Raw genomic sequence first — 14,510 nt, 5'->3', positions numbered from 1 at the left:
TGGCTTTGGGGGAGTTACTTAACCTCTCTGGGCTTTAGTTTACTCATCTATAAAATGTATATAGCAATATTTCCTACCTATTAGGTTCTGAAGAGACTGAATGAGATAATCCAGAAGTGCTAAGCACAGGGTCTGGCACAGAGAGAGTTAACTGCTGGTATTATTTCTCATATGTTCATTTCTTGGCATCAGTGTTTCTGACTTAGTGAAAGCATGTTCTATATATGTGTATTTGATTTTTTATTGTATATAAAATCTACAACCTTGCTCCCATGTGAAGACCAAGAAAGCAAACACTTTTTGAAAAGCTACAATTAATGCATTAAATGAATGTCGCTTTTCATATCGTCCCTGTGAGAGGCTAGACTCTCATCAGTCTCAAGGACGCCACAATTGTTGGAAGCATTTTGGGCTCTTCTCATTTGGCATCTCTAGAGCCTGTTCCAGTGATCTGTTCTGATTTAATGAATCCCCTCAAAACTCAGTGGCTTAGAAAAATAAACTTTTATTTTCACTCATGGTTCTGCAGGTTGACTGCCTCAGCTGGGTTCTTCCTTGAGGTCTTCCATATGGATGTAGTCATAGGTTGGCCGGGGCTGGAACCATATGAAAGCTCACCTAGCCTGGCTGTGCAAGATGGCTTCTTCGCTCTTCACTTCGATGCAGGGGCAGACGCAGCTCAGGGCTGGCTGGCATCTCTCAGTCCATGTAGCCTTTCTACACGGCTAGCTTGAGCCTCCTCACTGCCTGGGGGATTAAGGTTACAGAGATGTCTTTGTTGGTGGCTGCCTTCCTCCAGGGTAAGCTTTCTAAGAGGTCGAAAGTGGGATTGGCTGGACCTGGGCCTGACAACTGATCAAAGTAGCCCCCTGCCTTATTAGAGGGGATGAGATGCAGACCTCATCTCTCCATAGGAAGAGGGTCAGAGAATCTGTGGCTATCTTTAATGATCTCCAGAACCATAAGGCAAAGATAGTTTTATTAGTTTGGCGCATTTTTTCCCCCCACCAAAGACAGTGTATGGCTTCTCAAGGTGCCTCCATTGACATAGGTTTTCACTCACTTTGATTTCAGTTCTCATCCAGATAAAAACCCCAGCATCGTGTTGTATTGTGGCCACACCTCATGTGCCTTGGTGTTATAGTAGCAGGCAGCCCCGGTGGGAAGGGTTAGACCAGTGACTGCTTTTCCCTTGAGCTCCTCTCATCAGACCCTTTCTGAGTGATGTCTACTAATGACCTCCTCTTATCACTCCTTCCTGCCCCTGCCTCACCTGTTACAAAGTTATCTCTTGAAAGCCCGTGCAAGCAGCACATCATGTCTTGCTCAGAGAACTTCACTCTTCTCATTTCTCATACAGCCCAGGCATCCACATAGGCCTTTAAGGTCCCCCACAGTTGAAAAGGCATAGCTTCCTGGTTAAGTTTTCCCTAGATGGTTTCCCTGCTTTTTCCAACAGTGTCACCCAAACACACAGCCATGCATGCCTGTAGACCCAGTGTGCATACACACACGGACTCACGTCATCCTCTCATCTCATGTTTATTCAGTGTCTGCCTGAGCTGGGCGCTGTGCTCAGCTTTCAGTTCCAGCAAGCTCAGTTATTGTTCTACAACCATGCCTTACATTTTCTCCTTTCTGGGTCTGGCTTACATTCCTGAAGCTTAGGTGCATTGCTTATTAATGTTTGATTGTTTCTCTTAGTACCAAGCACTGTGCTACCTAAATATCAATGTAGCAATAAACACGAGTTCCAATACCACATGGAGAAGCGCCTCCTTCTCTCTTACATTCTGTCTTATACTTTTCTCTGCTGCCTGTGTCACCCTTTCTCTGTTGGAGGCTCATCTAGAGTAAGCAAGCTCTCTCATCCTTCCTTATTTAAAATTTTAACATACTTCCTTCCCTCTTACCACCTCAGAGACTCATGGTAAGAGTGGAGTAGGTGGGCATAATTTGAGGCACTATCAAAGTCCACAGAACCCCTGGCATAAGATCCCGTTGCAGCCACAGTCACTGAAACATGGCTCATTCAGGACCATAGGTGGCCTTCTGGTATGTTTCAAGCAGCCTCCCAGGCCTAGGGCAGACCGTGAAGAATCAGACATGGTTATCACAACTAAGAAATTCACCCCTGAGAAATACACAGCAGTGCTGCTGTACAGTATACAAGATTTGAGCTTTTGATCATCTGATGAGCAGATAAGAGATGGCAAACTCTGGTCAACTTTCCTGCTTTGCTTTACCAAATTAGAATTCTATAAATCCAGTTAATGGAGTGGCCCCAATTAAGCAGCTGTAGAGGTGGGGAAGCAGACATGTCACTGAGTGACCAGAGAGGGTTTCCAAATACACACCTGTTCCGCCTCCTCTCTCCCAAGACTCTCAACTGAGATGATGGGACCCCTTTGTAGAGGTTGGGGTGGGGAAGATGTAACACCTGAGTTTAGCCAAAGCTCCCAGATAATCCTGGTGTCTGATCCCCCATCTTAAGCCTCCCCTGTGAAGATAGACTCTCACAAGCGATGTATGACTAGGTGTCCCTACGTTGGCTAACTGTAGACCTGGCTGTTTTTCAGGTTCATTCGGCCCCTGGCCACTTTAGGACACCAGGTGCTGACCCCAGAGACCTGCCATGAAACCACACCTGAAGCAATGGAGACAACGAATGCTCTGCGGGATATTCGCTTGGGGGCTCCTCTTCGTGGTGATTTTCATTTACTTCACTGACAGCAGCCCTGCTGAGCCTGCGCCCAGCTCCTTCTCCCTCCTGGAGACCAGGAGGCTCTTGCCCATGCCGGGGAAGCAGAGGGCTATCATGGGTGCCATGCAGGAGCCCTCCTTGCCCGGAAGTGTGGACGCAAACAAGGGACTGCTCGATGGACATCCCTCTAGCCCCTTCCTCACGGGGCCACGTGACCTGCAGAGATGGGCCCAGGCACAAGACAGTTTTGAAAACGAAGAGCTCTTTTCACCCCAGGCCGGGAGAAAGTCTCAAAGTGCTTTCCACCCGGGGGACGATGACTACTTTTTTGCTGCTGGTCAGCCAGGGTCGCGCACTCACACTCAGGGCACGTTGAGGTCCCTTTTCCCCGAGGACCTAGACCGGCGTGAGGGGGTGTCGCCGGCTCTTGAGGCCCAGAGAGGGCCGGTGAAAAAGAGGCACCGGCAGCAGAGAAGGAGGCATGTGTTGGATGAAGGCGACGACGGGGACAGGCTGTACTCCTCCATGTCCAGGGCCTTCCTTCACCGGCTCTGGAAGGGAAATGTCTCCTCTAAGATGCTCAACCCACGCCTGCAGAAGGCGATGAAGGATTATCTGAGTGCCAACAAGCACGGCGTGCGCTTCCGCGGGCGGCGCGCGGCCGGGCGGAGCCGCGCAGCGCTGCTGTGCGCGCTGCGGCGCCGGGTGCAGGTGCGCACGCTCGACGGCACCGAGCCGCCCTTCTCGGCGCTGGGCTGGCAGGCCCTGGTCCCCGCCGTGCCGCTTGGCCAGCTCCACCCGCGCGGCCTGCGCACCTGCGCCGTCGTCATGTCTGCCGGCGCCATCCTCAACTCTTCCTTGGGGGAGGAGATAGGTGAGTGTCATCGTGGGGACTCTGGTCGCAGCCCCAAGCTCTGTGCGGCATTTGAGGTTGCCAACGTCTCCACCTGCCACTGGATCGCACTGACAGGGCACACCCAGGGCCAGGCACTGGATGCTACAGACAGTAGCTGGAGAGTGCTTTTCCCTTGCTGGGACAAAATGAGCCTGTTGGGGACCCGACAGAGGTTTTCTTTGCCGCAGTTTTAGAGCAGAGGTGTTCTCCCCCTACCTAGCTGGGTGCCAGGGGACGTGAAAGGCCAGCACCTCCCCTTTTGCAGCCACGTCCCTTCTCACTGCTCCTGTCTCAGGATTCGTTTTTCTTACAAACTGTTCAGATTTGTTTGGCTCCCAGCCTGGCCTACAGAAGCTTGATGAACCCATAATGTGGTAGAGTCATGGGAGAGAAACAAGAGGATGAGAAAGGAAAGAACTCCCATGGGGCAAAGACAAGGATGTCAGCTGGCTAAATGGATGTTGTGGCCTCAGAGGAGAGCCTGACAGCTCTTGAGAACACTATTCCTGTCTCAACAATGAATTCTGACCTCCCACCCAGTGGGTCATAGCCAGTGCAGCTAGCAGGGACCTTCTCCAAAATGGTAAATAGCATGGCTACACCCCAGGTTCTCATCTTACCTACTGAACAGTATCTTCAAATTCATGTCCAGTGCTGGGGCACATCTGTTTCATAGTTGTTGTATGAGAGAAACAGACTGATAGGTTGTATGTATATAGAGAAAGACTTTCTCCTGTGGCTATGGGGAAATGTCTATTCTGACATTTGTAAGGCAACAGGTAGGCTGGAAATTCAGATAACAGGAGATACCTGGAGCTGGAAATCTGCAGGCTCGCAGGTGGGAAACTCAGGCAAGGTTTCTCTGCTGCATTCTGGATGCAGAATTCCTTCTTACTCAGGAAACTTCAGTCTTTGCTTTAAGGCCTTAGATTTCCCTCTGACCAGGCTAATTCTCTTGCTGTACTAGTGAGCGAGCAGCTTGGCCCTTCCTCAGCCTCATTAACCCATTTAACAAACAGGTGTTTAGCCAGCTTCGGTACTAGGTGACAGGGCAACAAATGGGAATCAGACACAGCATTGGCCTCAAATGCGCACGTAAAGCAACTGAGTCTAATACATTCTCACAGTAGACTCTGTTAGCTCATAACTAATCTGGAAGTGACATTCAGGGGGCGTTGCCCACTTGTTAGAAAGGAATAACCCTTGTTTTATGCATCCATTAATTATGCTGTGTCCCTGAGGAGTGACTGATACTCCAGAACCATCCTGAAATGGGGGGGATGTCATTGTAATTGGGCTTCACAACCCAGATCTTGTCTTGGATGTTCTTGGAAGGAGGCTCAATATGGAATTTTTAAAAAGTTAAAAAAAAAACAAGACACAAATCTGGGCTTGAGGTCTGGAATCCCAGTGTCCCCGTTCTGACATTACAGCAGACTCATAATAACATTGTCCATGTGTCACATAAATGTGTAGCCAGAGCAAGAGCAGGGCAGCCTGCAATTGATTAGGAAAGAGCCGTGGTTTAGAGGTCCCTGGAGTGAAGTCACACCACAGTTCTTTCTCGTTTCCAAGGACCATTGTTAATAATGTAAAGAGAAATTTTAGTATTAGGCTTTAAAGCAGGCAGTAACTTGCTTCTGGTTTTGTTTTGCTTTGTTTTAAACACCTCTGCATCATGGTTGCATATTTGGATTGCTCTCGTTTGTCAGGGAGAATTCCCTTGCTCTTTTTTCTGGCATAAATGGCCCTGACCAGAGTGTTATAAATTCTACTCTGTTCAGAATTTGGAATAGAGTGTGAAACACTGGGGATTATGTTTCTGGGGAATGTGAAATGCCAGTTATAGCTTCGTTAATTTTTAGTATCTAAATTTATACTGTATGTACTTATCTGAAGCTTCATGATTAGAATTGTAGAATCATAACTGAAAAACACTCAGATTTTTGAAAATTCTCTTTACTGTTTTGCCTGTTCCTTTCAATTCAGTTTTAAGAATGTCATCATAGCGTAATACAATTTGTAAAAACAGACATTTTCATTTTAATAGACATCAACAGCATGTGAGGTGCTGACGTTTTTCTTGCCTACTCAGCGGAATGTATACATGTTTATCAGTACATAGTTGTTAACGACTCTCCTAGTAAAAACAAATTCTTGTAGAGGATTCTTCCGGGCACCTTGGAATATTAGGAAATGCAGAACTATTTGGCTAAATTCATCCTGGCCCCGAAACATCTGCTTGTAAACTGGCTCAGTGAAGATCAGATGTACAAAAGGTCATGGTCTTATGAAAACCGAGGGCAGAGCTAGAAGAGTACCTGGAGCCAGCTCCATGTCAGCCCTGACAGGAGGCCCCCTGCAAGCTGCACTGGCCCTGAATACTCACTCAGCGGGGAGTCTCTGCAGAAAGAAGGGTTGCCCCCGGCTCCCTTTGTGGCTGCTCTCCAGCTCCCTCTGCTGGTTGCGTTGGCAGCCCAGTCCTGTTTCCCAGTTCCATTAGACTGCGTCATACTATGTAATTGTTTTTAAGAATGTTATTTTATAGCAGTTGTAAATATCTCCACTTTGAATATGTTATTGAAAAGCAAACTGAACTGTTTCGGAAATGTGGAACATTCTTTCCTAGAGTCAGTGAGATTTTTTTTTTTCACTCATACATGAAAATAATAATTTGGTAATGAGATCACCTGCCAATAGTCCCATTGAAACACGCTACAGAGATGTCTACACTGAACTAACAGTAGTGGTCTTTATATGGGAGATCAGGATCTGTGTACTTGAAGCTCGAATTCTGGGAAGTATGTGGGAAAATGGTGGGGGTAGAGTGTGTAGGGAGTGGGGCAGATGGTACTTGCCGGTGAGAGCTTGTGATTTGGCATATTTTGGTACCTAAAAAAAAGTGAGAAAGTAGGTCGGATAGTCATTCAGCAAATGATGATTATTTATTGATCCCCACTTCTCCAAGGCCTGATACTATGCCAGCTACTAGTGACACAAAGATGAATAAGGAACAGACCTACACCTCAAATTTGCTGCAGTCCAGTGGGAACACAGACTGTGAACAGGCAGTGGCAATGTCGAGATTTGGAGAAGGACAGAGAGTGATATAGACCGACAGGGAGGACCGTGGAATCCTGACCCACTGTGAGGGCTGGCGGCTGGGCAGAGAGAGGTGGTTAGCGAAGACTTCCTGGAAGAGGGGAATCCAGGCCAGAAGCCAGCATAGCAAATAGGTGAGAAGCAGTACAGTGTGCAGTGTGCAGATGATGAGAACTACAGGGAGCACCAGGGGCCTGGAGGGGATAGGAGAGAAAACTGGATTGGTGGGCAGAGGGTCAATCCCCAGATGTTCTTGTGCATCATTCTTCAGAAATACTTCAGCTAATAATTGTAATCATAGGCAATACTTAATAGGGCATTTACAGCAGATGGACGAGGTCTAGTTCTAAATGCTTTTATATGTTAACTGCTAGAAGGCTTGCAACCCTAAATGATATAAATGATTATTCCTATTTTACAGATAAGGCAGTGACTTAGTGCTCGCACACCTCTTGGCTGGCCGCTCCTTGAAGGGTTTTAATCTTTGTCAGAGAATGCACTTGTCCTGGCTCTGTTCTCAAGGTCAACGTGAACTGGCTCTTGCTTGGAAAGGTCTCCTCCAGAAATGATGCTTTACTTTATCCCCTTCATGTTTGCTGTCTGGTCCATTTCTTCTTTTCTAAATAGGAATGGGCAGCTCAGTTTTTAAGGTGCATTATCAAGGAGATGCACACACAGCCAGACACATTTACAAACATGTCTGTGTGATGGACACACTCAGCTCATCCTCCCCCACACCTTCTTCTCAGCTTGATCCAATTCTACTCTCTGTTTACTGACAGCTTTAAGGAGGTTGTCTCCATCCACAGCAGCCTCCGACTCTACCTCCCTGCCTCCTCCATAAAATTGGCCTTTGAACTCTTCGAACTTGTACCACTTCCAAAGGAGTTAAGCTAGATTAGACTTCCGTCTGTGCCCTGTGCCTTGTGGAGTTGTTTGAAGGCTTAAAACACCCCAGTGTTGAACACTGGCATTTCAAAGCTGGGAGATTTCCAGGAGTGATGCGATGAATTTGGAGTTACCACCTAATTAAATTGAAATGCATCCACTGCTTGGGATCCTTGGTTTCTTCACCTTACCTTTGGACGGGGCTGTGTCTGAGGGCAGTGTGGTTTAGTGGGAGAGCTGTGTCTTAGGGGTGCTGGCACCACTCTGCTCGTCTCAGTGTTGTCCTGAGGACCTCTGAGTGCCTGAAGTTTACCACACTGCTTGGAACCTTCTCTCATTCTCTGCCTCATCAGAGGGTTGTCTTAGGTCAGCAGTTCACACAAGGTGGTCTGCTTACACTGGGGAGTTCAAGACTCTTTCTGGAGTTCATGAGGTGAAAACTTTTTATAATAATACTCAGAAGTTTACTTGTTTGTTTACTGTTGACACTTGCACTGATGATGCAAGCGCATCAGTTGATAAAAAAGCTTCTTAACACAAATCAGGACAGCAGGACCCAACTCTTTTGTCATGGTATTTTTCACTACCAAGCATAGAAGTAAAAGAAAAAGGTGCCAGTTTCACTTATGGAGGTCCCTACTGAAACAGTGAAAATTATTGGTTTTAGTAAATCTCAATCTTTGAGTAAACATGTTTTTAAGAAAAAGTAGGAAATGGTCTGAAAAGCACTCTGCATACTACACACTGTGTGTTTGAGTTGTGAGGGAACACAACTCATCATCAAACACCACTTTTACTTGAAATAAATGAATGACAGACATACTTTAGTCAGACTTGGATATATGACAGGTATTCTCTCAAAAAAGAATTAAGTGACCCTGTCACTTTTAGGAACATAACTGACAGTATTTGTTTCCCATGATAAAATTCAAGCTTTCAAGAATGAGCTTGGAAGTTTCCCATACTTAGAACTGACATGCAATCCATGGTAAATTAACTAATTTTTTGATAATTTATGGTGAAATGCATCAATATTTGGAAGATCTGCATAACTTATTGAACTGAGAGTTCCAAATGATTACTGCACAATATTGCAAAATTGTGCATGGCTGGATTATTCTTTGAGAGCAAGATAAACAAATGTGTTTTAATGTAACAGAGCATGAGAAGTTCATTGATATTGTGTCACATTCCTCATTGCAACTAACTTTTAAGACACTAGCACTTGTCAAGTTTTAATGAAGTATCAGAGAAGATTATTCCTAGTAATCTGGAAAGAATTAAAATATTCCTTTCATTTTCAGTGATACGTCTGAATCTTTATACACTTCCACTAAAGCAATATATTGCAACAGATTGAATGCAGAAGCAGCTAGAAGAAACCAACTGTCCTCTAAAAAGTCAGACATTAACAAGACTTGCAAACGTTTAAAATGGTGACAGTCTTCTCACTATTTTTGTTTTTAAAAATATAGTTATTTTTGTAAAAAATGTTTTTTAAGTTAAATTAATAAATAAATACATATATAATATATATATATATTTCTATTTTACTTTCTCATATGGTTTATATTGATAAATGTGGTCCAAATAAACAAAACATCTTTGGATTGTCGTAAATTTTCAAGAGCGTTAATGGGTCCTAAAACCAAAAAGTAAGAATGTAGAGATTGGCCAACGTCTTCTTTTTTAAGAGCCAAGGAGTAAATGTTTTAGGCTTCGTGAGCCATGGGATCTGTCACGATTTGGTTCTGCCCTCATGGACAAATAGTGAAAAAATAAGTGTGTCTGTTGCAGTACAACATTATTTACTAAAACAGGTGGCAAGTCATAGCTTGCCATCTGTGGCAAAATTTCTCATAAAAGAACATTATGAGAATTTTTAGATGACATAGCCAGGTATCTTTTATGTATTCATTATGTGTTCCAAAGTTTATTAATTTTGGTACTTAAAACTGGAATCTGAATTATTCTGAGTCCCAGTGCTTGTCAAGAGAGACATCTATTGAAACAGTTTAAATGGTGGCATGCATGCTGAGTTTCCACTTCTTAAGGAGTAGGAAGATCTCTCCCAAGGAGACTGTTCAGGAGGGGTTGGCAGGACTCAGGAAGGCAAGCTGCTTTAGAGACTTGAGTGGGGTATGGTCACGGTAAATGTAGCATGTGTCCATATGTTTTCCGGCACATCAGGAATACATATTCTCACCTCTTACTCTCCCACAAATAGGCATTGTCACTGCTCCAAGTTAAACTTGAAATGCACATGGAATTCTAGAAGCTAAAGATAGCCCGTGGAAATTCCTGATTGCCGATTCACTCCGATTTCAGTCTGGTTTCTGGGAAACACATTAGCTGGCACAGGAAATTTCAAGACACATGTATGTACATAGACTGCTTTGTGGAAAGGGGACATATCTCCCATTTCCATCTGCTTTCCTTTACCTGTCACTCTTGTCTCCCTTGTTAGCCTCCCTGATACGGGATCTGTCAAGTCAAATGAAGAGAGACAGATTTATGTTGTGGTCTGAAGGTACCCTTACAGAATATAAAGAGCCTTGGTAGCTGATGCTGTTGGTGGTGGTCGCTCCCTTCCGCAGGGGCTGAGGCAGTAAGTCAGGGCATTGCTGGAAATTAGGCATGCTCTAAGATTGCTCACACCTGGGTTTTCTTGGCATCCTCAGCGGTGTGTAAAGCTGCACAGAAATCAGGGCTGGTTTTCTGTTTAAGCACAAAGTAACACTGTGGTAAAGTTGAATTGAAGGCCGTGGCTCTCGGTGTGTGAGAGACGCACTTGGTCTTGGTGCAGGAAGCAGCCTTAGCGGCACCAAGAGCAGCGTCCATGCTTTACAAGCAGTGAGAAGCCACAGGTGAGCAGCCTGTCTATGGCATCCTTACCTGTTCCCATAGATTCCATCTTCAAAATGTTTTGGGATCTTTCGGGAAATGGCTGCATAAAGCATGTCACTTTTGAAGAATATGAACACATAACAAGTGTCTAAATATAACTTAATAGATATAGGACCACTTGTAATTGAATAGATTTATATGTTTCCATGTTGACTTGCCCCTAGCCAGGACCTCGTTCTAAACAAATAGTATACTAAAAATATGAATATGGATGAATCTCGTAATTGTTGGTGTCTAATTAGGTTCAGGTATGGAGAGATTAACTTTAACAAATTTTCCTAGATTATGTTGATTCTACAGAGAAAAAAAAAAAAGCGAGTTTGTCACTTATGTGCCCTTAGATTCCCATGATGCAGTTTTGAGATTTAACGCTGCTCCTACCCGTGGCTATGAGAGAGATGTCGGCAATAAAACCACTGTGCGTGTCGTGAATTCCCAGGTAAGATGGGCACAATGTTTTCGCAAATGTACTTTTTATAGCTGAATTGTCTGGATGAGTGAAAAGAAATTACCCGGTTATCCATGATCATGATCTTGCTTATTTCTATGGATCTTATGATAATAAAAAAAAATTAATGAGGAAAAAATGAAGATAAATGGGAATTCATGTGTGACAAATAGGAAAAAATAAGCAAATAGGATCAAAAGGAAAAATCAGAGTGTATATACAAATATACGTATGTGTATGTAAGATCGTAGACTTGGCACGATGCATTTCGTGAACTTAGAAAAAGACCGTTAAACTTGGAAGAGCTTGTGACCATGAGAAGGCAGTGGATGAGGGAGAGAAAAATGAAGGCACAAAATCCAAGAGTCTGTAGGGTAGCTTGGAAACTTTTGTCTGTTACTTGAAAATTTAAAAAATGAAAATGGATTGTTTAATGGAAAAATGAAAATATCTCTTTCCGTTGTGTTCTTACTAAGGACGTTTTCTAAATTTATAGCAAAATTGTTCTCAGACAAAACCATAATTTCTAGAGTTTCAAACTTTATAGAAAAATATGAGATGATGAGTGGTTTATGGTAAGTTGCCTGAAGAACAGAAGATTAGATTTCTTTATAGTACCCTGAGCCAGGCAGTGTGCAGCAACATAAAAAGCAATTACTGTATTTCCTTAATTTATAGATAGCATTGATTATGAGTCACCATTTGTTTGATAACAGCTTTTCAGAAGAGGAGATAAACCCCACCAAATTAAAATACATGCCACCTGTGAGATACATTTTAACTTTGTATATGTTAAAATGTGAAAGAAGAAAGTGCATCTTAAAAGCTGTGAAAATTTGTATCTTAAAACTGAGGAAAAGCAAGACTCTCCCCCCCCCGCCCCCCGCCAAAACTATAGTTAAAAATAAAAAAAGGTGATTGCCAAGTGAGATTGAAGAAGTCATCAAGACCAGATAGGACCACAAAGTCAGGACTCTGGTACTGGGGCTGGCTCAGGTTGCCTGTCTCTCTGTGTCTCCTTTGTCCTGAGACTGGCACTCTGGAGGCACCTTCATAACTCAGTTCATCCACGCCTACAACTCATCAAATAACTCGTGAAGGCAATTATAGAAGAGGTTGGGGGCACCTGAATTAGCTAGAGAGTCACATCTTTCAGGCACTGATTTGATTTAAAAAAAAACCTCATTTCCCCAAGCATTTCTTTTAAGTGCTTTAGCATGCAGTGCCAGCCTCTCTCTTGTTCCCAGAGGAAAACATAAAGTCTGAGGAACGTTAAAAATGAATTAGAGCAAGAAAAAAAATTTTTTTGTCTCATCTTAAAATATGATTTTGAAGAACCAAACACTTCTTTTGAAACAATTGTTCTATGTATTTGCAGATTCTGACCAATCCCAACCATCACTTCATTGACAGTTCATTGTATAAAGATGTCATTTTGGTGGCCTGGGACCCTGCTCCTTATTCTGCAAATCTTAACCTGGTAAGTGTTTCCTTTGGTGCCCCTACCCTTACCCTAATGATCAGGAGGTGCCTTTGACTGGTTATTAATGGAGGCAAATCAAAGATTAAGCTTTGATTGACAGAATGAAACTGATCTTGGATGATACCCATGCATTCATACCATTTTGATATTTCCAGTAGCCTATTTAGTGAACATTGTCTATCTAATGAAAAAGAGATTTTGCTCTGGAGGATTTTTAAAAATATATACCATATCCAAATGTTCAGAAATTTCTAGGTATGCTGGAGGTTGGGCTGACTAAACTTGAGAATGTTTCTGGTGTGATAGGGTTACATCACATTTCAAATAGTTGCAAGGCCTTTAGAAATAAATTGGAAGTGCTTGGCGAGACATTCTAAAATAGTGTATCAACAGCTTATTTTTATTTAAATGGAACCTGTTACAAGCTTTTCCTAAGTGTCTCACTCTTTGGCTTCTGTCTCTAAACTTTATTAATTTTATGTGTTATAGCATAAACCAGATGATTACTAGCCGTCAGAATGTAAGCAAGTTATGTTCTTGGCTATCAAGTCATTGCCTATCTAAATGAGCAGCTAGTCACTTTTGGTGAAACCTTGGATAAAAAGCATGTGTATTTGTTTTTTAAAGAGGGTAGGGGAAGATGCATGATAATTCGGCCTTGTGACAGATGCCGTCGGCTGTGCCAACGAGTGTCTTTTGACTTGTTCTGCTATGACTCAAGAGAATATATCTTCTTAAGATGAATGCGGGGGAACAGATATTGGCTCTACCAGGAAATAACTTTCTAAGAGAGCTGTCCAAGGTCAAGCGGCTCCTGCTAAAAGCAGTGTTCTGTCGCTATGCATCTTGAGATTGTGCCTGAATTGGACCTAGTGTGATTATTAACTGGCTTTTAACCAGGAGTGGAAATCAGAATCACCTGGAGAGTATTTTTCAAATATATCTGTCAGAGCCCCATTTCCAGAAATGTAGCATACAGCCTTGATGTACATTTTTTGAGAAAGCACCAGTTGATTATCGTATGTACCCTTTATTGAGAATTGAGTGTCATATGGCTGTTTGAACTTCTCTGATTCTGTACCAGCCTGGGGTTCCCTGGCTTTAAGTTCTGACAGCTCTCTTGTTTGTGGACAGACTGAGAACTTCTAGTCATTGGACCTCGTTTCTTTCTCTGTTGGAAGCATCTAAGCCCGGGGCACAGAGCTGTCTAACCCAGTGGGTGCGGGCAGCAACGCTGCTGGAATTCAAATGCCAGGCCTGTGTCTTCAGGGCCTGTGCCCCCTACTGCTGTGTGAGGGCTGAGAGGAGGCGTGCAGAAGCTTAGTCCCACCACCTTGTGGCTTGGGGACATACATTGCTAAAGAAGACTTGGCCCAGTCATTCTCAAAGTTTTAAAGCCACAGAACACATTCAACCATGGACTATTCCTTAAGATCTTACTATATACACAGTGTGTCTGTTTGAATGGAGCATGAGCCCCCACACATCTTCTCCAAATCCTATTTCATGGTGGCACCTGATGTCCTTCCGAAGACATTTTTAAAAAATCCTTGAAGTTCATTTTTCCATGAAATAATTTGTATATAATCAGTATAAGTGTACATTTTGATGAGCATTCACAAAAACACATAGTCATGTATCCACCACCACAATTAAGAAAGAGACTATTTCTGTCACTCTAGAGAGTTCCCTTATCCCATCTATCAGTCCTTGCAGCCCAATCCCAGACCTAAGCAGCAACCAATGTACTTTCTGTCAGTGTAGATTAGATTTGGAAAACATGTTTTTGAAATACACTTATTGAACCCAGGGGTCATGAAATTATAGCCAATGACCAAATATGGCCCTGTTTTTTTAATAAAGTTTTAGTGGAGCAAAGCTACGCTCATTTATTATGTATCTTATGTGGCTATTTTCACACTTCAAAGGCAGAATTGAGTAGCTACCACAGAGACCACATGGCCCTAAAAGCCTAAAGTGTTTATTATCTGGCCCTGTACAGAAAAGTCTGCCAGCCAGTGTCATTGCTATCTTCTTCATTTTACTGAAGAACATAGTGTCAGCCTCTCAGGTCTGGAACCCT

General features: G+C 43.4%; 1 protein-coding gene across 9 annotated transcripts in view; it reads left to right on the top strand.

Annotated features, from left to right (window-relative positions):
- The window catches only part of ST6GAL2 (ST6 beta-galactoside alpha-2,6-sialyltransferase 2), a 69,712-nt gene that overhangs the window by 35,565 nt on the left and 19,637 nt on the right, over nt 1-14,510 (top strand). For 7 of the 9 annotated variants that reach the window (XM_016118545.2, XM_016118536.2, XM_016118518.2 and 4 more), the window contains exons 2-4: nt 2,580-3,578; nt 10,838-10,935; nt 12,323-12,424. In XM_016118545.2, the coding sequence (XP_015974031.1) occupies nt 2,636-3,578; nt 10,838-10,935; nt 12,323-12,424 (1,143 nt within the window). In that variant the 5' untranslated portion in view covers nt 2,580-2,635. The other 2 variants (XM_016118489.2, XM_036224764.1) reach the window with 2 other exon arrangements.

This window comes from Rousettus aegyptiacus, unplaced genomic scaffold, assembly GCF_014176215.1.
Source record: "Rousettus aegyptiacus isolate mRouAeg1 unplaced genomic scaffold, mRouAeg1.p scaffold_m13_p_7, whole genome shotgun sequence".
Taxonomy (NCBI): Eukaryota; Metazoa; Chordata; class Mammalia; order Chiroptera; family Pteropodidae; genus Rousettus; species Rousettus aegyptiacus.
This window is presented reverse-complemented; position numbering and strand designations above follow the sequence as displayed.